Source organism: Topomyia yanbarensis, chromosome 2 (assembly GCF_030247195.1).
Source record: "Topomyia yanbarensis strain Yona2022 chromosome 2, ASM3024719v1, whole genome shotgun sequence".
In the NCBI taxonomy this organism is placed as follows: domain Eukaryota; kingdom Metazoa; phylum Arthropoda; class Insecta; order Diptera; family Culicidae; genus Topomyia; species Topomyia yanbarensis.
Genome location: NC_080671.1, coordinates 451,495,504 through 451,523,178, shown reverse-complemented (window position 1 = coordinate 451,523,178; position 27,675 = coordinate 451,495,504). Strand labels below are relative to the sequence as shown.

General features: G+C 39.8%; 1 protein-coding gene across 4 annotated transcripts in view; it reads left to right on the top strand.

The window, feature by feature from the left end:
- Window positions 1-27,675, top strand: part of LOC131685822 (centrosomin) — an 87,109-nt gene that overhangs the window by 34,912 nt on the left and 24,522 nt on the right. For 3 of the 4 annotated variants that reach the window (XM_058969784.1, XM_058969782.1, XM_058969783.1), the window contains exons 2-4: window positions 15,163-15,625; window positions 17,077-17,120; window positions 17,526-17,800. In XM_058969784.1, coding sequence (XP_058825767.1) covers window positions 15,540-15,625; window positions 17,077-17,120; window positions 17,526-17,800 — 405 coding nt within the window. In that variant the 5' untranslated portion in view covers window positions 15,163-15,539. The remainder of the gene's footprint in view (window positions 1-15,162; window positions 15,626-17,076; window positions 17,121-17,525; window positions 17,801-27,675) is intronic. The other variant, XM_058969780.1, reaches the window with a different exon arrangement.

The following is a 27,675-nucleotide window of genomic DNA, read 5'->3' as shown; positions in this document are numbered from 1 at the left end:
CGGAAAAACAACCAGCCGCGTAACAATACGGGGGGAGCACCCACGTGCAGCGAAGAACCGAAGCATCCAATCTGCATACACTCTAAATCGTGAATCAATCAGACGAACCTTTATTTTGACAAGAACATTTTATGACTGTATACCATTCTCTCAAATATCCAAACATATAATCGGCCCACAAAAACGAGAAAACCTCCGTAGAGTGTAACTCACACCTCCGTACAGACTAAACAATTAGTTATTTCGCCCCGCTTGATCGATTGTTGTCCCATTCCGGCGGGCGGCCAGGCAGACAGAATACAAAGTTGCGTAACAGTGTCACCGTGACACGATAATTCGCAGTCTTGTAGGTGTGTACAAAAAGCAGAGGAAACAAACAATGCTAGACTGTACGTTGGCGGCTTCTCAATCCGATACCCGCCATTTGTATGATATAATTCTAAAATTCACGTCCCATTAGATTAAGATCTACTGGGTTGTAAACATATAAATTAATTAAGCCGACGACAGAATCTAAAATTAATCCATCATTTGATCTTCACTCACTTTGTTCGAACACCCATATAAAATGATAGTCGTCTCAATCTCGTGAGATAATTCATGAACCACTTGGATCATTCGGCAGTTCAGTCTACACATGAAGCATACTGAGTATGTGATACAGTTTTCATCTGCGTCTGGCTTGCTATCAAAGCAATCCAATCCGCTCAGAAAGTTTGCTTCAAGACGATCTGAGTTGATGCAGTTTTGAGTGGTGAACTGTTTGCAACCTAAATGTACGATTTCAAACTGGCAGACGTTTATGCGTCTCAATTCACAGAATACATTCAGACCGTTCAATTTAATGTTTTGTGGAAGCTTGATGGAATGGAGTGCCAAAACGTGCTCGTTGAGAGAATCTCAATGAAATAGTTGTTTTTTATTGGGGAGTATAATTTACTATCCAAATCACTAGCATCTATTCTAACAATAAACCACACACTCTTTCCCGACCCAAGTTTACTGCAATTGTGTCAGAATTCAATACATAAAAACAAACAAGCACTTGTTGCGCTCCACATAGGCATCTGTCTCATCTGCAGTCGTAACCGAACGGATGATTTGTAGCAAAACAAGGGTCCGACGCGCACGCCATTACATTGGCACTTGCCAAAGTATGATGGATCCCGCGCGCTTTCACACACACCGCATGCAGCGGAGGACGTTCGTTGCCACGACAGCCGTTGTCTGGTAAACAAACCATTTTCTTGGCATCGAATTTCCTCACTACTGTGCGCCACTTTGGAAACCGTGATCCACCGTCCATCGTCATTCGCGATGAGACATGTGTTTTTTTCCTCTACGTGAAAATTCGTCCATCTTTTTTAAAACTATTCAGCTGCGCCCTTTAAACTACGCCTACTACCATCTAGAGGATATGGACCAAAGTGTAACCATTTCCGCGTTGGAACCGATGCTAATTAGCGTGAAAACCGTAAGTCATATAACAAACTGGCTAGTTTTGATGTCGATCCTCTTTCGAAGAAGGGGAATGGGAATGTGACACGTGGATAGTCGTGAATTCGGACAGTAAATCAATGCTGAAGTGGAAGAGCTGTGGAAATATTTTACAAATTGTATAGAGATATGTGCGAAGGAAATTCAGTGTCGAAAGATTGGATTTTACCGCACGGGCCAAGACTGCATTAGTGTGTTCGTTTTTTATTGTTTACAACCATCATCAGGCAGCATAAGAGTAGACCTGGGGTGCTTTGCTGTTACTATAGTTTAGTTAAACTGGATGCGGGATTTCCTCCTGTCATCCGTACTAGTTTACGCGGTTGACTAAATGGTCCGCTGCAATCCGGTGTCTCAATTTGTAATGGGTTATGATTTTGAAATATGTTTGGAATGTGGAGAATATTCACAGTTGCAATGTGATGGCAATGACTCATTTGAAGCCGCCCGAATGACATCATGAAAGAAGATTCAAGAAAAATGCTTTACTTTAAATTTAACATAAATATTTATGTTTACATTAGTTTATATCGAATGGCGAATCGCATTTTACGATTTAGTTGGTCCTTGATTCATTTGGAATCGGACTGTAACTGGTTTGCAAGCAAATTCTGTTTTGACTGTGTAACTTCGCTTCATCCGAAAATCTTGGTTTTGCTTTGAAAATTTTCATGAACTTCTTTGTGATTCTCGTATCCGCCCAGATCGGGGTTTCATTTCTCTTGTGTATAATTAAATCTCTTTGTTTCTTTCATCACGGAGCAGTTGCAGAAATGATCAACCTATTTTTTTTATTTTGCAAAATATTTCAAGAGAAGGACTGGAAACAAATTGCTGTTGAAAGATTTCAGAACCGATCACTATAGCAGCACTCTATCGCGCAGAAAAACAGACAACTAATTCTAAATTGACATCTGAAAAGGACCGAATATCTTTTGGCATGACTTGTATGAATTCGTATTTTGCTTGTAAATTTTAATATAGTGCACAGTGTTTTTTTCTTCGTCAAAAATGTGCGAAAAATTACTCACGCGAACACGGTGAAGCGTACAGCTGATGTCTTCTAGGATGTTTTATAATGATCCAAGACCTTTATTTTAATGATATAATTATAGTGAATTTGAAATGAGATATTTGCTACAATTTTTTTTAGACCTGTGCGCCGCCGCGCCACGCCGCCGCCGCCGGTAATTTTTAACGTACGCAGACGCCGAACTATAGAGCGGCGGCGCGCCGCCGATGCATTTTTCCCACGCCGACAATTCGCGAGCTCTAAAATTATTGGCTCATAATTTTATCCACAAATCTAGGAAAATTGTCTATGGACTGAATATACGACGTTAACTGATTCGTGATTTATCACATCTTGATCATTATTTGGTATTAGTGGTCGTCAATTGGATTACAAAATTAAAATAATCTTGATATTTTGTCGAAAACCATTACACGACACTCGTTATATAATTCAAAGATCCATTCTTGCTTCGTCAACTGGTTATGATTGTGAGCATATAAGTTTCAATTCACCATTCGTGTGCGTGAAATGGTCCACAAATTAAAAAAAAACTTCCACTTTCAAGATATATGTCCCTGAAATTTACGATTATGTGCCTGATCCTAATCTTTGCACCTAATCAATTTCACTGGAACGCAGTGTATTATTCATTGATTTTTAACCGATTCTTAATTCCTAATAACACACGATTCACCAGTCGAGCTCGTGAAACTGTTCATGATGTAATTCATGAAGTAATTAATTTTCCACATAATCTTATTATACTTACGTAAACAATTACAAGGAACTCTATTATTCATGGATTATTCGCTCTGCTTTTTGGTTTTGAAATTTCTCTGTGAGCTATTGTGTACAACTGCTAGCAACCAGTCTCATAGGCACGAGCATTAGATACAAAGACATTACTAGGACCTGTAACCCTGTTATTCCTTTGTTAAAATTCAGAGAAATGATCGGAATTAAATGAAACTGCGCTGAGAAAAATACATTACCTAACCACAATTCATGTCCATGAAATAATTTAGAAAACTATAAGACACGTGACTCTGTGTAAAAAATCCAACGGTAAGCTCAAGACTAAAATATCACGATAACACGACGGGAATTTACGAAAATCCTTACACGTCGTTCAATTCTTGACTGTTTTAGTCAATAAAGTTAATACAAATCAATGTTTCATCGAGTTATGAATTAGAATCATAAAAATATTAAACATATTCAGACACAACCACCTACTAAACATTTGAGTATAATGTCATCTTTTTTTGCGTGAACTAGTTTTGTGAAAACACAAAAATTATTTTCAATACGTGGTTTATTTATAATTGATTGAATCGTTACCTATTTTAAAAAAAAATTCTCGAAGAATAGTTGAGCAAAGTGATCTTGACTTTTCGCGACGCTGGTGCACAGATGTGGCGATGCAGAGGGTTAGATTTCTAGTCTCATAAATTATGCATCGTATGATCTAGCCCCACTCAAGAAAGATTTTCAGTGTCAGTTGCACCAGCCCGGTATCACAGACAAATAAGACGTAACACGAGATGGATTTTCATCACTCGTAGAAAAAAACGGTCGATTTCAATTACAAATCGGTGGCGTTAGTGAAGAGATTTTGACACAGAGCTAAATGCGTTATTTAGTTTCCGCACCCACCCGAAAACGTTACGGTCTTTTTAATCTAATGCAAACCAAAACAAACCATATGGGCCGGAAATGTGAAATTCATTCTTGTCGAAGTGCCCAAGGTGGGAGTTGTTCACAACCATTTCTTAAGTTACAACACGATGCCAATCGGTGACTAAGCACATAACAGGATGTTAGTAATTTAATTGATTCGGTGTATCGAATGTATGCAATGGATTAGAATTTGTTGGTCCCCGGAACTGCTGGAGAAATTGGCGGGGTGCAGGTGCTACGAAAACTAGAGATACGCTCAGGCCAGTTTTAATCAGACTTGTTTAGTGATCAGTTTCAACCTAACAGGAGCTAACACGGCAAGTCGTGGAATGATTATGATTGATAGTAACTGTATATTTAGGTTTCGTCAGGGTGTAGATCTGTATGATTGCAGCACATCGAGCATACTTTGCACTCAAGATAGAAGCAGACCGTACGTTGTAAGAAAAGGTAGTGCCAGGGAATCGTATTCCTTATCATTGGCGATTTTGTACTTACAAGAAGTAAAAGTAAACACCAGTCTGGAAAATGAAGTAATGTGTCTACCTTGAAAGATGATTAAAAGTGACATTTCTGCGCAGTAATGTCAATAATAACACCTTGTGTTAGGGTTCCTGATATCTGCGGGATTCTAAAAGAGCGACGGTAAACAACCCAGGGACAACTTGACAGATAGTTCTTGTTTCATATATGCGCCACCGATTTGATGGTGGCGCTAGTATGCCTTCTCTGTATGAGTACCACGAACAACGAAACGAAAAAGTTTCAAGAGAAAAGCGTGTTTCGTTACGTGTGTTATGAACGCTGTCAATGCGGCTAGAACAACATTTAGAAAAAGCTTATTCCAAAATGTGAATAAAGAAAACTATTATTAGAGAATAAATTTATCCCTAACTGAAAACCGTCAGCAAAGTTACATAAATCTTATTAATATTTAGCTGGAAGTCTGTTTTTAACATCCGGCTCTCTTCCCTTTCTAAATATGTTTTGGTTTTCTTGTTGTGTGAAGTTTGAAATCGTTAAATCATTGGTGCTTTTTATCTCGAGAATTGTAAATGAAAAACATTTTGGCCAATGAAAGTACATCACCACCAAGCTTAACAATTCGTTTTGAATAGAATTTGTGTTTTTATCAGAATTCTAGCAGCAAAAAAAAAATGGTAGAAATGCTTAAATTGAATATTTTCCACAGATATGGAAAACAATAAATGGGATGCGCCTTTTTCAAATTTTGCTTCATTCGAGCCGCCATGACATCACCAAATCACCCCCAAAATTTGCTTATGAATTCAATATATGGGAGCTGTCAATTGTCCCCGGGCTTACGGTAAAGATGACTAAATAGAAACAAAAAACAATGAGACGACAACAATTAATTTCCTCAAACAAAACAAAAATTGTTTTACCGTTGCTTAATTTTCCAAATATAGAACAATAAATAATTATTATGGGTCATTGAAATACAGTCGTTACTCTGCACTCTTCAAATTTGTCCATTGCAACCATTATTTCATGCGAAGTCGTAGTATGCGACATCGACAATTTTTCTATTTCGTTCTTCAAATTTTACAACTGTAAAAATAGTTCCACCTTTCATTTATTATCTTGCATTTGGCAAGCAGGGTGGGCACTATTGCAGCTTCAGTTGAAAAAAAAAATTTGATATGGTTGCGAGAATTACATTTTGTGCAATGTGTTCAACAGATGTCGCTAGTACATCGTGGGCGATGATTTTTTTAGATTTTCTTTAAGCTGTAACGTTTGTTTGTATGTGCTGTGAAGTCTGTTACAATACAAACCGAAAATTAGGGAAAGGAATTGTACAGTCAAGAGTTTTTTTTAGTTACATAGGCGTCAATATTCGTCACGCCGACACACGCCGGCGCGCCGCCGCCGGTAGGGTCCAACGGCGTGACGCCGCCAACGCCGCCGCCGCCGGCCAAAAATGTCGCTTACGCCGCCGCCGATTAAAAATGCATCGGCGCACACCTCTAATTTTTTTCAAAGTATGAAACACAAAATGAAGTCATCAGAAATGTTGTTTCTGCGAACATCTTTACTGAATTTAAAAAATCTCTATTTATATAGTACACTCGAAGTTATTGACCGTTGTTTGTGAATGACACCTTAAATTTTTTTTTGCAGCATCACTTAAATGTCGTATATAAAGCTTCGGCATGTGCCAGAAAGTTGTTCCTCTTATCAAGATACATTTTTTTCCAGAGAAGATCATCGGTCTATCTCTTGCGATTTAAAAGTTATTGGGCAATTTTTGGTAAAATTAACCAAAAGTTTTAATAGTATTAACTTTTGAACGGGCAGACAACTCTAGTTGCAATGAGAAATGCTACGTCAACACTAAAACTCAATACAGTTCACTTGACTTTCGTTGTCTCCAGTACAGTTATAGATGATGTGATAAACTATTGTTTTGCAAAAAAATGTCCAATATCTTCAAAAAAATTGGAGATAATGAAAATTATTAGTTTAATAAAAACTGTATATTTTAACGATTGAAAAACTTCGTAGAAATCGTATATGAAACCCGTAGGAATCATAATTGAAAAGATATTTTGAAAAATATGTTTGGGGGTCATCCAGATATAACGAGCTATAACTTTTTAAGCATTTAAAGGAGAGAGTTCATGTATTCAGCAAAGATATTCGTGAAAGCAATCTAGGGTGGGTGATAATAGAAACGTGGCGCAAATGGGCTCATCACCCTATGTCATTGTTGTAATATAGAAAGTTGTGCATTTTGATAATACGAACACACCGAACCTGTTAGAATGGTATTTAAAAGTTTAGTAATGAATTGAGCATATTAAAAATAAAGACTTTATGTCTTCTGCAAGTTGTTGGCAAACGCTCTACAAGTTTGCTGAACACATATTTTTAATATATGCACTTGCAAGAAAGTTGGAAAATGTAGCTCACTTTTAGGGGGATTAATCATTAAAATAACACCATACGAAAGGGCTTGCAATGTCCATAAATTCCTTCAAAGACTTTATTGAATTAAATTTAACGATTTAGGTGTAAATAGGTCACGATTTCGGCAATAGAAATCAAACAACTGAGGAAAAGAAACACATCGACTCAACTCTTGAAATCGTCAATCGTTTAGAACCACACATGATTATTTAGAGATTATAACCAACCAGGACTTGCTTGGACTAGCACTCAATCCGGCTGTGCTTTTCCAGATCCTCCCACATCAACTTTTTCGAGGGTGAATGTTACTCTATTGGACGGCATCTCGTAACAAAAAATGTTAAAGATGTGTGCGGTGATACGGTATTGTCTTCGATTGGTTCCTTACGAGGAGAACGAATTCAATTTTTCGAAGACATCATTACAATTTTGCTAGAAAATTCCCACCCAGTTTGTAAAAACTGCAAACATAGAGCTAGAATTTAGCATTACAGTCATCAATTGAAACATTGACTGCTGAAAAAAATGTTTTTGAAGTTATCAACATTTCTTTGTTTCACGATACCACAGTTTATGTATCGAAAAATAAGAATGGATTTTTCACGGTATCAGCTTGGTTCAATTCACATCACGTTATATTAGGAATACAAATCGATGGTAGATTCTGTATATACGGATCTGAACAATGCATTCGACATTGTGTTCTTCTAGTAATGATTGAACACCTGAGTATAGCGTTGGACTTGGCCGGATGGTTTAAATCATATCTAGTCGGTCGCTCTCTATTCGTAAAAAGTTGGACAAACGAATCATAGAGTTTCATAAACATAAAAAGTGTGCCTCAAGAAAGCAATCTAGAACCTCTGCTATTCTACCTGGTCTTCAATAATAGGGATGCATTTTTCTATACGCTGACGACCTCAAACAATTTCTTATTGGGCGATCCATAGCAGATTGTATGGCATTTCAATGAATCTAGATGATTTCTGTGATTGATGTAATCACAGGTTTTCGTGGTTGTGAATTGGTTCACAAAATTCTTACCATATTGGTGTCTGCTCGCGAGCTATTTCACAATATTCAGTATTCGTGAATCCATTCCGTCCTCTAGAATTGCTTCCTTATTCGTAGAATATTGGTTCATGTCCATGTTGTTTGTGAACAATGCATTCTAAAGCAAAAACTTTTGTTTTAGATTATCTAAGTAAAGGCAGTGACTGGTGGTTATTAGTATTATTCGTAGAACTGAAATTATTGTTATTAGTATGATAAGATTCCGCTGGGGCAGTGCTGCCAAGGACATTTTCAGTTCGCAAAGAAAAATGAAATTTTGACATATCTTCGTTATCTTGCATTATTATTTAAAACTTTAAAAAACTATAAATTTAAGCTGTTTTGACTATCTTTTTCGTGCACTGCGAGAAAAGCAACTTTGCTGATCGAAACAGGTTTTTCGTGTTTCTTGATTCCAGCAATCTTAAGGAAAAATAGCTTTGGAACCCTGTATGCACTAGCAAAAAAAGTATTGCATGAAAACGTTAAGATTCACCATTCGCGCACTTGAAATTTTTCACAAGACCATAAAATATTTACTTTCATGATATAGTTCACATATCGTGCAATTTTGTACGAATATTTCCCAAACCATAAACGATTTACATCCCTCACCCGAAGATCCCAAAGAAGCTCCTATTTGGCTGACAACCAGTGAGAAGGGGATGTAAACACCGGTCTTCTTTTCTTCGTAACTTACGGTCAACGGGGAGTCGTACAGCACGATACGTTTACCAGAAGTTGCGGCCTTCATTTAGCAACACCATCTGAAGGGCAATAACTTGTTCTAGCCGGATCTGGCCTTGGCGTTTGAAGATTCCTCAAACTCAATGTTGGTTTCGGTAAATTGATGGAGAAATGGGTAATTGAGCTTGAGATTTCGCACCACCGCATACGAACGCTCGAGCCTTTCACGATAATACAAACTGGGTTGCAAACGCGATCATTCAGGCATACATATGCCCACGATTTCGCAATCATATAAACGCCCTGGCGCTTAAGGGGGGCGTCTGATGTAAAATGCTCAAACCAAAAGTAATTTTGTTTTCTGACTTTGAAGGCAGGGCAATAATGGACCTCATGTGTAATGTTAAGGTTTATTTACACATTCATTTCGTGCGAAAAAAATTGTTCAGTAACGCAGAGCGTTCCAAGAGTAGACGTCCAAGAATTTCCACACCGAAGAGTCTAAAACAGTGAATTCAATAAGATATATAAAACTTAGACACCCAGTTACTCGATGAATAAAAAAATTGAAAAAAACTAATATCGGTAAATGGCATTGTAAAAACTGGAAAATCTCATATTTTAAAGTAAAATTCGCTCACTTGTCAAATTCAATTTCATTTTCAAAATACTGGGGAGAAAAGTTTGTTTTTTTCAGTTTTCCATGGTTTATCGACTGGCTACACATATTATGCATTCTGATAAAAAAAATCAATCTCGCTAAATAGTTTTTGAGTTATCGTGTCCTTAAATTGGAAAAATACGGTTTCGGAGAACGATCGATCTGCGGTTGTAACAACAAATACTCGCGAGGAACACATAGCTGTTTAAAACAAAAGGAGGTCAGCGTGGCTACCGAGATTGCGCGAGACTATTCTAGACGTTCAATACTAACAAATAAGCGAAAAAAAATCGATCTTTACGCACTGCACCAGACGCCCCCCTTAAGTCAACATTCAAAATTAAACATCAGCATGATGGCTCGCGCGGACATTCATGAGCACACGCGAATATGCAAACGGCTACACGGTTATATAAACGAATTCAAGCTCGAAAAGTTAGAAACACGTTAGCATACGCGACATAAAAACGCCCACGCGATCGAACACGTCAACATTAAAACGGTCGTATCCTTCGCGATAATGCAGATCTAATCATGCATGCGATTAACTATGTCCACAAACTCGCATATATAGAATCGGCTCGATGGTCAAGTCCATATGAACCGGTCCCGCCCGGAAGCCTATATCTTTGGTTCTAGTAGCCTAGGCCCATATTTTCGATCTTGGTATCAAAAAAAAAATAAACTCATATACTATGCTACATTTCTCCTTCGTGGAGAACAATTTTGGTAAAAACTATTTTTTCTTCATTAAGCAAAAAATTCTTTAAAACCATCTTGGCGCGTGAAGAGCTCAAACTCATATACATTTGTTGTCTCAGGGTGCCTCAGGGGGAGCTCATTCTCTTCTAGATTTGAACACTCAAATTCGCTGCACTCCCACGTAATCAAACCCGTTAACATACTAACGCCAGAGTTCTGTGCGATAATACATTTCAAACTCGAACATGCAATTGCAATGATCCACGTAAAACTACGCCTGTGATTTGACAAGCTTAGAAACGTCCTTGTGAGCAAGCGGATGTTTTCAACACCTACTATTTATAAACACGGTCTGAAGTGATATTATACAAGCGCGCGTTCCCGCGCGATCATGGATTGGTCACATCCGGAACCAGTTACCCTCGGTCCTTGCTAGGTCCATACCTTCAGTTCTAACATCAGACAAAATTAAACATCAGACTCGCGATTTCAAGTATTCTCATGAATTTGCACACACGACATACAAACACCCACTCGCTCAACCACGTTAACATACAATCGCTCTAATCCTTCGCGATCATTCTCGCGCACCTAGGCTTGCGGTCTCGGGAACATGAAAAATGTGATTAAATAAACCTTTTAGCACTTATAAACTTATATGTGCGGTCTCAAGCGCAAACCTACAAACCCCTGTGTTCGCGCAATCATGAATCGGTCACGTCCGGCTCCTAAACTCGGTCCAAGCAGCACAGGCACAGGCCTTCAGTTGGTTCAATCTATTAATAAAAAAGAAAAAGAAATGAGACTGATTAGGGTTATGGCACCGGAATATCGACCCATTGTTTGTACCGTAATATCGGTACTGAACAAATGCCAGTTTCGGTATTTTCAGTACCATACAATTTTTTTATGAAAGATATGTGGACTCTATATGGGCTGCTCCCCTCTCTAGATAAATCGTTCAGTTTACGTCTTTGTGGGGAAATGAGGTGGGAATATCATCGTAAAAATTCTAGAATCTAACCATTACTAAAAGCCGTTGTATTAAAATTTCGACGATCTTGTAGTAAATTTCAAATATTAATTATTTAGCGAAAGAGACGTGAAAATGTTCATTTTTTTAATTAGCAATATTCTGATTGGTTCTCATTGTTCACTGAGTTGCGCGTGATTAGACTGTGGCCTAAGCCATGTCTGGATTTGGTTTGCTCTTAAATCTTTATCTATAAAAAAACGAACAGCCATTTAGTAGCAAACAATTTTAGAGTTGATAAACTGCTTCGAATGGAGCGATTTGTAATTTTTGGTGACCGGAAATGTCACTAAAACTCCATAGTTTACAGGAAAGTAAGGAGCCTTGATATGCATAAGAGAATAGCAAGCAAACCGCATAAACCAATTTACAGCAAAGCGATAATACCGAGAGGAAATGCGAGCAACCTGCTCGGATTTACTGCCATTGTCGCTTTGAGTTACTGTTGATAATAAAGTTTCTTACATTTACCATCTGTTAAAGCCGATGAAAGTCGCACCGCTTAGCAGTTAACGATTTCAAATTGGCCTAGATTTCGAAATAAAAAAGGTGCCGCATACGAAACATATCTTCTGCTAGAATGAGACATGCCATTCCGCAATTAAAGACAATACACACACCTTTTTGATCAGAACAAAACAATCACATTTCACTTTGAAGCGCTTCTCGATTTTTTTTAATTATTGGAGTACCGGTACTTTACCGGTACTGAGGGCTTCAATACCGGAGTACATGTTCTCGCCAAAAAAGGTCAGTACTAGGAACCCTAGCTGATGCACAGTATGCCACACGTTCCATGGCGACATGACCGGGAACTTTAGTGATTAGAACTCTTCTAGCATCTGAACCGTTCACTAAAAATTAAGTATCAGATTCACGGTCCGCGTAATCATTCAAGAACACACGCGAATGGTCACACGGTTATAAAATCGAATTTAAACACGCGAAGTTACATTTACGCTAGCACACGCGACATACAGACGTTCGAGCCCTTTACGAAAATACACGAAGACGAACATGCAGTCGCGATCATTTACGCACAACTACGCCGAAGTTTTCGCAAACACAAAAACACCTCGATTATTTAGTGAACTCTTTAGCACTTTGAACAACGCGGTCTCCAGAGCGCGTACAAATAAACGCTCATTCCCACGCGATCGTGCAGTTCCTACACCCGCACATCTGAACTATACATTCAATATCACGGTCAGAATCACGGCCCGCCGCAGTAGGATACCTCCCAAAAAGTATTCTTATTCAAATGGTTCAATTTCGTTTATTTAATGCCATACACCGAAAATAAGCTTCGATGTACTTCTTGACAGCTTCTTTCGCTTGAAACGATAATGATCAGTTTGTTCTTATCCGTACAATATTCCCGTGGCAACACTCCGGTGGCGTTCATTCCGATTTGGGATGTTCTGCACCTTGTTCGCCTTCAAAGTGGATCGTTTCTTGACTCTTGGGCGAAACTTTGCGAAGTTTTTTTTTTTTGGCTAAGCGCCGCGTCGAAATGTTCGGATTCTGCTGGAAATGAGCAATCAGTGCTCTCTCGACTTTTTGCGCGTTCTTCCCGGTTTTCAACCAACTCCTGACTTGTGGTCCCCTGTCATCTGTGCCTATGCGACAGTCGAATGAAGTATGTTCATCAATTTTCCCAAGGCGCGATGCGGCCACTCAGGATTTTGCATGTAGAATGCCCAATCAAATACCCTCGGCATGATACTGTACCTTGATGTGGTCCGGGGAATTTCCTACCAAAGCAGTATTACAGTGATTATATCACAGAAACTTGGGATACGATTATTTTCTTTTTAGTTAAGCTACATTGTGATCAATTTTAGTACTTAACTTGGCGACCTTTATTATCCACTGCCATGGTCAAATAATATACAATGTGGGTTTAGAGCCCAATTCTCTCTGCAGGCACCCTTCTTTTGTTGCTATATTTTCAATTAGATCCATGCTAACACTCACTAACACAAATTGCTTATTCTATTCGCCAACATTCAAACACCCCGATTGATTAGGTGAACGTTGGAACCTAAGAACCTAAGCTCGCGCAATCATGAATCGGTCACGTCCGGAAGTCTCCGCCCTTGATCCTAGCAGCCTAAATTCATGCCTTTAGTTGGACCAATAGAAATGAAAACTAGACAAGACGTCCACGCGCGATCATTGAAGAATATGCGAATGGCCACACGTTTATAAAAATAATGTGTCCACGCGAAGTTACATACATACTAGCACACGCGACAAAAACGTCCACATACAAACGCTCGAGTCCTTCGCGATCATCCACGCACGACGACACCCACGATCTCGTAAAAAGTATAACACCCCGGTGACTAAGTGAATGGTTTAGCACTTATAAATTAACAATCCCGGTCTCGAGAGTGAACCTCCAAATGCCAGTGTTCGTACGATCATGAATCGGTTTCGTCCGGAATCCCCTCTTCTCGGCCCTAGTAGCATAAGTACAATGCCTTCAGGTGGACCAATCAAAAATATAATGCTCATATCCACTAAACTATATAAAAATCGAATGTATACAAAGTCACATACACGCGACAAACAAATGCTAAAAATGCTTGAGCCCTTCGCGACCATCCACACAACCTATACCCGTGCTCTTCCAGACATTATAACATCCCGATGATAATATGAACGTCTCAGCACTTGTAATAACTCAAACTCAGTCTCAAGCGTGAACCTACAGTCCCCCGCACTCGCGCGATCATGAATCGTTTACGTCCGGAAGTCTCTAGCCTCGACTCCAGAAGTCTAGGTCCATGCCTTCAATTGAATCAATTAAAAAGAAAGCTCTCATATACACTGGACAACACGGTCCATGGCGACATGACCGGGAAATCTAGTGATATGGAGTAACTCACTCCCTGTCAGAATGTGATCCGTACACCTAAAACTAAATATCAGAATGACGGTCCGCGTGGCACATACACACGAGCACACGCGACAAACACGTCAACAAACGATACTTCAGCTCTTCGCGATCATCTACGCACACCTACATTCGCGATCGCAACACTCCGGTAAAAACGTGAACGTTTTAGTAGAATCTGAACCGCTCACGAAAAATTAAGTATCAGATTCACGGTCCGCGCGCGATCATTCTAGAATACACGCGAATATGCGAAAGCAAACGGCATTTATATAGAATTTATGCACGCGAAGTTACATACACGTTAGCACACGCGACATACAAACGCACACGCGATCGAACACGTTAACGTACAAATGCTCGAACCCTTCGCGATGATACATGCGATCGCGAGTCCCTACATCCGCACATACCTGAACCGTACAATGAATATCACATTCAGAATCACGACCCGCTACAATTGGCCTAATGCAGTGTTTTAGTGGGCGACATTGCCTGTCTCGTCTGCAAATTGTACTATGTGATTCTGACTGGCGAGCCCTTCCGAGAACCTAGCTCTACAGCTCCAGTAGGACAACTCTCAAAAAAAAAAAATCAATGCCCAATCAAATATTCGAGCGTAAATCCATGTATTTTTGTGCGAGAAGTTTCATGAATGCAAGGCTTGATCAGAATTTTCGTAAACGGTTCACTTCACGAAATCATGGTGAATTTATGAACAGAATTTTCTCTTTGTCACTATTACTGATAACTATTATTTAAGATGCGGTTGCGTATCAAATCATATTCATTTCTGCTTTTTATATTTTGCTTCAAAACATTCCTAGTCTAGATATATAACATTCGTACAAGTAAATCTTCTTAATGGTTCCGAGTCTTATCTTATGAATGGTAAACATTTAGCGCGGCATTCGTACAAGTGTTTCTTCGCATGAATCGTAATCTGTATTCATTTCACAAATATTTACGCATGGTTTGCACATTGAACATCTTCACAGCAAGAAGAAGCGAATACCGTGAACACTTGCCACCAACCTGTCACGCGAGGGATCTGAAAGAAAAATTACTAGAAGAAGAAGAAGGAGACAGTTAATCGTTTGAACGCCAAAAGAAAACAAGCAGATTCGATAAAATACAGACAAAATGAGTGAACAAAATGGAAACGATTGGCCCCAAAAAGTGTGAACATTAACTCCGAAGCATAGTGAAACATTTACGATTTGTTTTGATTAGTTAACTTCTTCTGTGAGTTACACTCGGCACCGGACCGGGGGAAACACCAGTGAAGGCCATCCAAGTAGCCCGCGACTGGCAACGACAGCAAGGCAACCTGACCAAACGGCGGTTTCGAGGAAACATTCATCAATGAGTGACCATGTCCGGAATCTTCAAATACAATCCCAATCGGTCGGCGGCAAGTACGCCCAACCGGCGGTCGGCGTTCGGCGTTACCGGATTCGGGTAAGGTTTACATTTGAGCAATAGGCAATACCGTGATGAATTTAACGGTCAATGCTGGTATAATTTCTTCACAGCTGGCACGTGTTTTACTGCCCACTAGTATGTTGTGGGTTCGTTCAGAACGCAGATTTATATTGACTAGTTGAATCTGATTTATTTCACGCATTAGTTGAATAACTAGCATATAAATGTGTTACACAAAATTTAGCAGAAAAGAAAATAATTGAATGACCAACTGTTCGGTAAGAATTTGTTTTCGCACATGATGAAAAAATCGCGCATTCATATCTAATCTCACTCGCGAGATGATACACATTAGCGCTCGTGTGTCATCGTACTGCGCAAGCAATTGACTCAATTACTGCGAACTGGTCTTCCCGGTGTACACATTGGATCGTATGACCGTGCACAATTTGTTTGCATATATGTTTAACCTATAGGAGCTTTATCATCTTCACCGTGTCGAAGCGGAGCTCACCAGGCAGAATTGCGACTTCCGACGTACCAAACGGCATGTGCGGACATTCTGTCCGTTGATTTGGCCGTACAATGTTGGACAGTCTACTGGAAATAGTTAGTCAGCAGAATTTTAGAACGAATGCGTTTTGCGAAAGAAACTTTGTCCTACTCACCGAACCGCAGAGATAAGGGAGTTGAAAACAGACATTACGATTTCTTCCGACAAATCAGGTTTTGAACCGTCAGTACCGGGTTGACTGATAACATTTCCAATATAGAACACGATTCGTCTGTTTGTTGCTGTTCCAATATAATGTGTGTTCAGAATAATGATTTTAACCCAACCTTGGTCTCACTTAAATTCCACAATCCTTGAAATTAAGTACCGACCCGAACCAGTACCTTCCCGTTCCGCGGTCATCGCTCTCACTAACAAGCTGTCATTACCATCTTACTTTATGGTCATTGCAGCGTAGTAGCAAATGCCGAGAGAAGATCTTAATTAATTGTGCGGAAGAAAGATAACGCAATTGAATTGACTCCGAACCAGCATGAAATCTAATCAAACTAGTTCAATTCGAATGACAATAAAGCGAAATTAATAACCACCAAAAGTGGAACCACATGCTATGAATCTTCACATCGGCGGATTCGTACACTGCCTAATTGGCCACTTTCGGGATCGTGAACCTACATAATAGGTCGTGAACATCACACAAAGATTGACTCGCAAGGGCGAAGAGGAGGCGCGTGGGTGTGCCTTGAAGCTGATCTCATATAATATGTTCGGAGCCGATCGCTCCTCGGCCACAAATGGCCCAGATGTTTGTGATTTATTATACACCGCTGGCGCTGCATCACGTCCGCAAAACCAATTAGGCGTGAACGTATGGAACATTGTTTATTAACCTAGTCCAATGATTTGCTGTGAAAACAAAACTGTTTCTTTCTGGAAAACCATTCTTATGTGATATTTTTCTCTTTATTTTCAGTGGAAGTCTCGGACACCAACAAGATGCTAGTATGGATAATTCGTGTAAGTATATTCCAGATGTGTGACAATCCCGTAGTTAAGTTTTCCACACAATTAAACGTCACTCTCAAAAAAACCGCCTTCATTTGCCTTTTTCAAACGACGCAAGCCATGAGTTTTCCCCACCTATCACCTCCCATTAAAACCGCGATAAGTTGCTTCAGATTCGTTAAAACTGCTGTCATAAACTAGGAAACTATATATTTATATCTTGAGCGCGAACCCCTCAAGCGAAAAATTTTCAAAAAGTAATTTCGCGTGTGACACATTTTATCGCATCGTTGGCGGGAACGACCGTTTAATCATAACGCCCCAAACAGAGCTTAAAATTGCATGGTTCCCAAAGATTGTATGTTGTATATATGTGTCCATTTCTTTCTCAAACACCCCCATTTCTCAACTTTTCAGACTCAATGGGCTTCCGCTCGCCATCGATGGGCACCGTGGCCGGACAGAGTTCACCGGCCCAGGGCCGTTCATTGCGCGAGTACGAGGAGCAGATGTCCGCTCTGCGGAAGGAAAACTTTAACCTCAAGCTGCGAATCTTCTTTCTGGAGGAGAACGCCGGAATGGGTGTAGCCGTTGCTGCTAGCACTAGCGGAGGACCCGGACACGGTCACACATCGCCGACGGAGGCAGGAGGTGTGCAGGAGAATTTGTTCAAGCAGAACATTGATCTGAAGGTATGTCGTGATTTTTTTAGGCGTTGGTACTTCTCAAAGGTTTAATGGTGCGTGAATTCCATTATCCATGGTTCGATGGTTCTGTGTGTTATGTTAAGGAAGCAAGTAGCGTACTAGGTTGGACCAGCGAGGAATGCTGTTAAGGTTTGCCTACATGCAATTAAATAGAAACATCTTAAATCTTAAGCGGCAACTACTATGTATAAATTGATCAAATATGATTTGAAAGCATCATCAAGATTCTGAGATTTGAGAGTTAGAAGAACTTGCTATTATTTTATAAAAAGTAACATCCAACGATAGTGATCTCTCACGAGAAACTTTGGCCCTTGATTCTGGCTCTTGAAAGGCGCACGACCTCAAGTTCAGATTATTATTATACAGCTCACCCAAGTCATGATTTTTGGAGCACAAAAATGTGTTAAATTTTTCTGCAGCGTATCAAGGTGTACAGGGACTATACTGACGTTTTCAAAAACCACTTACTAATATGGATAAATAGGCATCCAATGGATACTATCCATTTCGATGATCATTATTTTCCAGCAATATTAAACACCGTTTCATACATCACCACAGAACTTGGGCGAAGTTTGCAAAATAGGTTTCGGTTCCATAGGCTGTACCGGAAAGCGAGTGATTACCGCTCTTGATTGAACATTCTGTAAACTCGCCACATCAAGAAGAAAGTGGAAATCGACAACCATACTCGGCGGAGTGAAACTAACTACTCATTTCGAACTCAACTTTGTACTGTATGCTGTGAAACGGTGCGCCTATCGATTTTGTCAGTTCCATAAATACTGGCCATTTGGGGCATGAGAATAAAAGATGATGACCACTATTGTAATCAGACTAGCCCGATGCGATGCAAAAGCGAGTCAACAAAAGGAAGCAGATAAGGAGCGCCAGACCTCTCTCAAGATCCGAAATGGTTCTTAATCTTAACAAAGCCGACGTGAACGATGCAGCGACAATGTTTTCTAATATTCTTAATTGTCTTATCGACCCACTCTCCCTGGCAATCAACTGTCCTAAGACGACCAAATCCTGGCAAACGAGCTGCATTTAAAATATTCTAGAAGCTTAAACACTACCATTACGAAACCACAACTTTCAACGCAACCGCGAATCCAAACAGCAAAGCAGACGAGCCTTCTTCAGACACCTGCGGAACGTCGAACGTTAACCAAAATCTAAGCCTAAGTTGTTATGGAAGTATGGAAATCAGCAGCGAAAAGAATACGGGTTACCATCTTGTCATTAAATGGAGTTTTGAGCACCGACACTAAGGAAATCTGTCAGTAATTCTCCGACAAGCGCCTTACACCACAACAAGTCGCCGCTGCCACCAATCGCACTTCCTTTTTAGGACACTCCCTTAACCGAATTTGCGTCGGTAATGCAGCTATTCTTGCAGCAAACTGCAAGCTGAAGCCTACTTCTTCAGGTCCAGATGATGTACCCTCGATTTTTTGTCAAAAGTGCATCAGCGGGGTCCTTGAACCCCTTTGACGAACGAGTCTTCGATCTATCTCTTGTTACTGGAATATTTTCTACTTGTTAGAAAGCAGCCCACATGCTTCCGATCCATAAAATGGGAAACAAGTCGAACATCGATTATTATCGAGGAATTTTTTAAGTGCGGTATCCAAACTATTAGAGCTGATTGTCCGTGGGCTTGGCGGTGGACTCCAGACTGCAAGTTTTTATGCTTAGGGATTTGTGGCTTGGAGACCTTGGATTCTGTTGGTCCCTAGAATCTAATAGCAACACGGCGCGTGCTTCAGGTGGTGGATAGAAGTGAAGGGATACCCTGACGACTGGCAGATTGAATTATTTTTGCTATCAATTCAACTAGATCCAGACCGATGCAGGTTAAAAGGAAAAAGTATCACTATATCTTAATTTAGATTCATTATAACACTCACTAACACAATAAATTGCGTATTCTCTCATATATACTCATAATATCTCATTCAAAACGTATAAACGCCGCTAGCCTTCGCGATAACATAAATCGGGTCACAAACGCGAACATGCAATTGTAATCATCCACACATACTCGCGGTCTCACCAACAACCCACCGCTCGCGCGATCATGAGTCGGTCACGTTAGGATGTCCCTGCCCTCGTTCTTAACAGCCAGATTCATGTCTTCAGTTGGACCAATAAAAAAAATGAGGCTCATATTCATTAGACAACACATTCCATGGAAACGTGACCGGGAACTCTAGTGTTATGGGGTACCTGAACCGTACACTAAAAACTTAGCAACAAACTCATGGTCCGCGCGATCATGCATATGGCCACACAGTTACAAAATCGAATTTATACACGCGAAATCACATACGTTCTGGCATACGCGACAAACACGTGAACATACAAACGCTTGAGCTTTCGCGATCTTCCACGCACATCTACGGTTGCGGTCTCACAAACTTGATAAAACCACGGGATAAAATGAACTTTTTGACACTTATAAATTGGCATCACAAAATACATATATTAGCTATAAAACCTTATGGGGAAACATATTGTATTTATTTCTGAATAGCCAATAGTAGTACTGTTCAATGCACCTTTTCATCACATTCTGCAGCGCAATTATTCGTCAAGTATATATCAATCCATTAACCCTACCCCAACCCACACCCTGTTCCTCTCCCATGGCGTTTTGGTGGTCCGCATAGACTATTCTGCCATTACTCCTCCTATCATCGGCCTTGGACTGACTTGCGCCATCATTGCCCCACCAAACGCTGCAAAATGAAAATGGTATCCAAACTATTCGAGCTGATTGTTTAGGAGCCTATTTTCTTTCACTGTAAGCACAACATCGCAAACGACCAACATGGGTTAATGCCTAAACAATCAACAACGACCAACCTACTCTTATTCACAACGTATGTATTCGATGAATTCGCTGACGGACTGCAAGCCGATACTATTTACATGGATTTATCCGCGGCCTTCGACAAAATCACCCATGATATCGCTATAGCAGCTAGATGAACTCGGTATTCACGGTCAACTTCGTTGGTTTCGTTCCTATCTCGATGGAAAGTAACTCCAAATTAGCATTGAGGGCTATCTCGCTACATCCGGCATCCCGCAAAGAAGTCACCTCGGCCTAGTAATATTTCTCCTCTATTTTAATGACGTCAACATCAAGCAACAAGGACCCCACCTCTCCTTAACGGACGATATGAAGATTTTTCGATAGATACAGGATTCAACCGATACCGATTTTCTTCAAATCAGAATCAGAACAAAAGCTCAATCGTCACGTTTGCGCGGAAACGTCATTCGATCCAGTTCAATTAGCGTTTGTTCGACTCGAGCGTTCCAAGACACTCACGGCAAGGATCTTTGAGTCAGCTTGGATTCGACACTAACGCTCAAACCACATACTTCTTACATTGTGGACATGGCATCAAGACAGTTAGAGTTCATTTTCCACATAGCAAAAAAACATTTACTATTTTAAATCACTTCATTGCACGTTAGTCCGCTCAACGTTAGAATATTGTTCTGCTTTCTGGAATCCGTACTACCAGACCGGGATTAACAGAATCGAGGTTGTCCAACGCCGGCTCATACGCTCCCATGGCGAAACAGATTTCAACTACCGAACTACCAAAACCGTTGTCACTAAATACAGCTCGACACTCTCAGCATCTCGGACTTCCTATCTTCCAGAGTGGATTGCTTTACAATCCTTGAGCGCCTGGATCATCAAGCCCGCATTCGAACTCTACATAATAACTTTCTCTTTTGCGATTACTAACTTTCACTTGACGAGGATTACGAAAAAAGCAAAAATATTGGGGCCAAGGGGTCTGTTGGTAAATGCTAGATTGGTCATAGACCGGTAGTCATTGAAGGAGATTTCAATGCTTGGGTAGTGAAAGCAGAAAAAGGTACCTTGTTAAGCTGAACGACTGCAGTGTTTTTCGCAGAGACGGACGGGGCTCTAACATCGACATAAACTTTTGTAGTCCGTCGCTGATGATAAGAGTTTACAAAGCGGGAAACATCTTACGAGCAGAATAGAAAGATGACTATTTTGACAAGGATCTCTAGCATTGCAGAAATACTTCGTGCCGAGGGACACTAGAACCAAGGAACAGGCGTCTAGCTTTCTGGTGGAGCAGCGCTCTCCTCGCAAGCTATCTTGGAGCTAGAAGACACTTACAAAAAGGAAGTTACGAAGCAAGCAGGTTCTACAACTTCCCCCCGAAAACCATTCCCCAGAAACTTAAACACCGAAGTTTTTTAGCCAGAAAGAACTGTTCCCCAGAAAACCATTCTCTCAAATGTATGCCACGAAAACAATATTCCAGAATGTATGCCTTCCTAGAACAGTATTGCCCAAAATGAACCAATGCCCAGAAGTTCATTCACCAGATATAACCATGACTTAGAAATTTTTGGTAAGATGAAGATTGAAGAACCCATATTGCTTCAAATTGGAAAAAAATCTTGATGAAAATCAATAATCTTATTCAAAATGTTGCGTATTTTGCTCCTCTCGCATAATGCACTGTTAGCACCATTCAACATAAGAAGTATTTATACATTTCTTTTAGTAATACACCCAGGCTTTATTTTACGCGGAGGATACGTACCGCGTAAAAAACCGCGTGAAAAAACCGCGTGATTGGAAAATCCGCGTAAAAACGCGTTAATTCGAAAATCCGCGTAAAAAACCGCGGTTATTCGAAAATTCGCGTAAAAAACAGCGTACTTTGAAATGTCCGTAAAAAAAACTCAGCAAAAGACTGACTATTTTTGGAAGTTTTTTTTTTGCACGGATTTCGCAATTAACAAGTCCTTTTGAATGCAAAAGATTTAGAAGATTTTCGGAAACGGGTCTGGACTCTGTTATGGCCCGCACCTCAGCAATATGGGTATTTTCTTATATGGGCTTAAAGAAATTATCTACAGTTCAATCGATATGGGTATTTTCGGAATGGTCTCAACGAATAGGTGCCAGAAATAAATAAATAAATCTGCAACTTCCCGATTAGCCACATTCGCTATAACCCAGCCAATATGGGTGTTTTCGTAATGATCTTAACGAATAGGTTCAAAATTGATTTTAACGCCGTTTTGAAATCCAAGATGGCGATTTCCGGTTTAGCGACAAACGCTATAACCCAATCAATATGGGTATTTTTAGAAGTTGAAGTTGTAGTACAAATAGTTTTAATTAAACAGTTGAATTTACTTGAATTTTAGCAATGTGTTTAATTTCAATCAATTGAAACCCCCAACTCATACCACATACGTCTCTTTCTTCTCTCACTTCCATTCTCACTGCACTCTTCTGGACGAACACATACAAATATTTTGCATTTCGCTGGTTTATAATTAGATTTTATATTCGAGGATGTTTTGGATGATCGCTCACATTTTTCATGCGGGAATTTCGGTGAACCGGAGGTCGCCATCTAGAATTTCAAAATGACGTCAAACGACGACATTTGTCTCCAACTCGTCAAGTCCATTCCGAAAGTACCCATATCGATTGGGTTATAGCAAATTTCGCTAAACCGGAAGTCACCATGTTGGATTTCAAAATGGCGTCAAAAATCTATTTCTGGTACCTACTCTTCAAGACCATTCTGAGAATACCCATATTGATTGGGTTATATCGATTTCACTAAACCGGAAGTCGTCATCTTGGATTTCAAAATGGCGTCAAAAATCAATTTATGGCACCTACTCTTCATAATACATAAATCACGTAACGCAAAAATTGCCCAAAATTGACTCCCCCTCTCCCCATGTAACAAATTGTCACGAATTTCTCTATCCCCCCCTCCCCTATTACGTAACAAATTCCATAAAAAAAAAAATTTCTTCGGTAAAAGCATGTTACGTAACGTTCTTGCTTACTCCCCCTCCCCCATATCACAATTTCTCGGACCCCCTTCCCTCCTAAAAGCGTTCCGTAAATTATGAATGGTCCCAAAAAGACTTAGAATATTTTTGCAAAAACCGCGTTAATTGCGAAATCCGTGCAAAGTGTAAGTCTTTTGCTGAGAGTTTTTTTACGCGGATTTTCGAATTCAAGCGGTTTTTTACGCGGATTTTCCAATAAACGCAGTTTTTTTACGCGGTACGTATCCCCCGCGTAAAAAAACCAGGGTGTACTTTTGTCTACAAATGCAAATGTACTCGCATATCAGTTCCACCTGCTTCTCGCGCTAGACTTTTTACGAATAATATTTTTTATGGTTTTCCTTTGAATTAACATGTCATAAAATAAGTGTTCATGTTAAAACTACTTTTAATTGGTATATGTCTGCTCTTGATGCAATAATAAACTGTAGCATAGCGTGATTATTCTTATGAATTCGATTCGAGCACTAAACAATAGTAGTACTGTAAATTTTTCGCTTCGAGCAATTTGCTTTGACTCTTATCCAATCTAAAAGTTTGGAATAACCTGCTACTTTTCGTTAAGTATATGATGATAATCCTCTAGCAGCCGTTATTAGCATCACCTCCAAAACACAAAAATCATGAACGATTTGTATTCCGCAAGATCCAAGATGGTAAATTTCTACGAACAGATTTATTTTATTTGCGACTTTATTTATCGAGTAGGTGTCAGTTAGAATTAGAAGATGCCACGATGAACTTAAGAATCCTGGCAGCAAACTGACATCCTTATCCCTACATACAGGGTCTGATAATAGGCAACATCGTTTTTCCACTGATAGATGGGGGTCAGTTTGATAATGGAATATTATACTACAGAACTACAATCAAGCTAGAAAGTAGATGAGTTGGAATATCTCACTTCATTGCATTGAAGTTAGTATCCAACGAGCACGATCAATTCTCACTCCAAAGGTGCTTGCATCGGTTATGATGAAAATGAGTAGGAATCATATTCAGTTAATCCAGAAGTTGGCTAAGGAAGCAAATATTTCGACAACTACCATGCGTAAATTGACCGAATATGCTTTGAAAGTATCAGCCAGACCGGACCAACATTCTGAGACTTGAGAATCCAACAATAGTGATTCCTCATGAAGAACTTTGTACTTTTGATCAGTCTCACGAAATCCATCTCGACGATTTCCCAGCAATACTAATCCCCGCTTCATATATTACAAAAAAAACTTTTGCGTAGTTTGCAAAATAGGTTCCTGTGTCCTAGGCTGCACCAGAAAGCGAGTTTATGATGGTCGATGTGATTACTGCTCTCAATTCAATGAAATGGTCGATAATAACCCATTCTATCTAGGACTATCAGAAGGAATTGACTTGTAGGCATTCTGTAAACTGGCAATGAAGACACACCAAGCACGACAATCATCGCTTTCGGCGGAGCGAAAACTACTCATTTCGAACTCAACTCTATACTGTGAAACTGAGCCGCTATCGATTTTGCCAGTTCCGCAAATAGTGGGGCAATTGGGGCATGGGAATAAAGGTTTCGATGCTAACAAATGATGACGGCCACCATTTTAATCGGACGAACCCAATCTGTAAATTGTTCCATTGCTACAAAGCAAATATGGCGAAAGCAAGTCAACAAAAGGAAGCAGATAAGAACTAAGAAGCGCACTCCTTCCAATACTGATCGGTGCTACAGCGGCTTCGACTATTGTACAAAAAACCTATAATTTAATTTCACGACGCGGGCTATCAGACTGCAACCAATAGCGTTTAAAGCGGCCATGTGGTTCACTACATCTTCAAGTAGGTATAACCAGGGCCATCGAGAGCGGCGTCGGGCCCCAAGGCTTGCATTACAGCCGGGCCCTTTCAAACCTAAGCCCTCTAGTTCAGTAAGTGAGTCCATGGTTTCTACTGGTCTCCGGTTGACTCATATTACCACGTCCACGGATAGCGTGCCAGACATGTGAATTTCGATAGCTTCTTATTCCGTGGTATCCAAATCGGATAAAATTGCCATAGCTACGAATTTTTCAATTTGTGGGTACTCAGGAATCAGGAATCAGTAGCATCTGGCTCAAATGGTACGTTCCCCATGTTGATCGGAGATTTGTGCCTTGCCATGAATCGTCTTTTCATGTCTTCCCTGATGGGAAGGATTGGGGAAGTGGTAAGGTTAAGGGTAAGGAATGTACCCAAGAGACCACGAAGCATTATTTAATGGCTTTAGACATGTTCTATATTCGCATACTAAACATATTCTTTCCGGCTTCATAGTTCTATAGAGATTAAAGCACACTTAGTGATGAAAAAGACGAATCAGTGTGCCAGAATAGAGCTAGTTCAGCAGCATCTTAATGGCTGTCAGCAATGTTAACATAGAGCCGTGTTTTTTTAAAAAAAAAACTCTGCCCTTCTTTATCGACACAACAAAAGAAAAAATAACTTTCAATAACGTACTCACCCTTCCTCTCTTCTTTCGTTCGACATGCCGACTGTTCAAATTGACGATCTAGTACCTATAGAAATGGGATTCGATCCGCAGTCGAAAATCTTGTCTCGATTTGGTATACGCGTTTGATCATTGATCTGTGAGAAGATTAGCATGTATATTTAGTTTAATCCAAACTCTACCTAAATGTTTGGTTAAAATTACGCAAACGTCTATTGTGGATTATATTTGCAATTGTATTTTTTTTTTTCGAAAAATCGTGCGGAATTAGCATTTTATTTTAAGTTTATTGCATCATCATTTATTAAATGAAGGCATACGAGTTTCGGAACCTATTGGAACGCATACGTTTATTTGGACGGCGATTGAGTGGTAAGCGTGACCGCCACTCCTTCTAGTTGGCCTGGGTTCAATCATTGAGATTTTTCTGAGGTGAAAAAATCTGTGGTCACGTCTTCCTTCAGAAGGGAAGTAAAGCGGCTGATCCATGATTGATGGATCGATATCTAGTCCAGATAGTGGAGAGTCACCTCTCTGGCGTCGATAATGAAGAAGTAGAATACAACTTTTATACTTACTAACTACCTCCTCCCGTGATACTTGCAGAGTATGCAGTAGTATATACGGCCTCTAGAAAAAGCCAGTATCGGACTAATATCCCTTCCCTTTCCTTTCGCGATCTACGTTCGGGCCTGGCCGGCGTAAGTATTGATCAATAAACACTTTAGAATTTCCAGGAGTTGCACATTGAAAGATGTTTCGCTACTCCCAGGCATTAATTATATACTGATTCCCTGTGCCATTTCAGCTAGTCCAGATCGATAACGGAGTAGCAGCCAGGGATGGTAGCACAAGCTCAAGCTATTGGAACGCATACGTATATTTGTTATTGTTCGATGTTTCAAAGCACTATGAAAAGATTCTCTATTAGCACTTAGAGTTTTCTATAAAAGCTTCATAGTATTTATTTTCAAAAGCTTTTTAGCACGATGTATGTGTTCTGTATGTCGATATAGTGCTAGATTTAATGCTTTACATTTTAGATGCATTGAAGCATTACAAATACTTCTATACGGCTAACTTATAGCTTATCTAGAGTGTTATATTAGAGCTTATGGTTACTTGGGTAACAATTAAAACAGAGTATTCTGCACCCCGGAAGGATGCTTAACGATCTGCAGGTGATCAAATAGCTGGAATAATACTTTCAACCCCCGGAAGGTTCTAGATTTTTTTTTATTTTTCGACATAGTGGGTTGGAACACGATATTTTGCTTCTACTGTGCCGACAAAACGACACACGGATTGATTTATTTGCTGGTAGCAATGGAGCCTTTTTTAGCTTTTGTTGTAAGCAAAATGAGAAGGTAGCAGATGCTGTTCGAGATTCTCGTTTAAAATTATGAAATCAAAAAGGTTTTCATTTTACATAAGTTTATTTCATATTGAATGCAAAAAAATCGTTTCTAATCGTAGATTTGATACAGGTTTATTTAGTAAACAA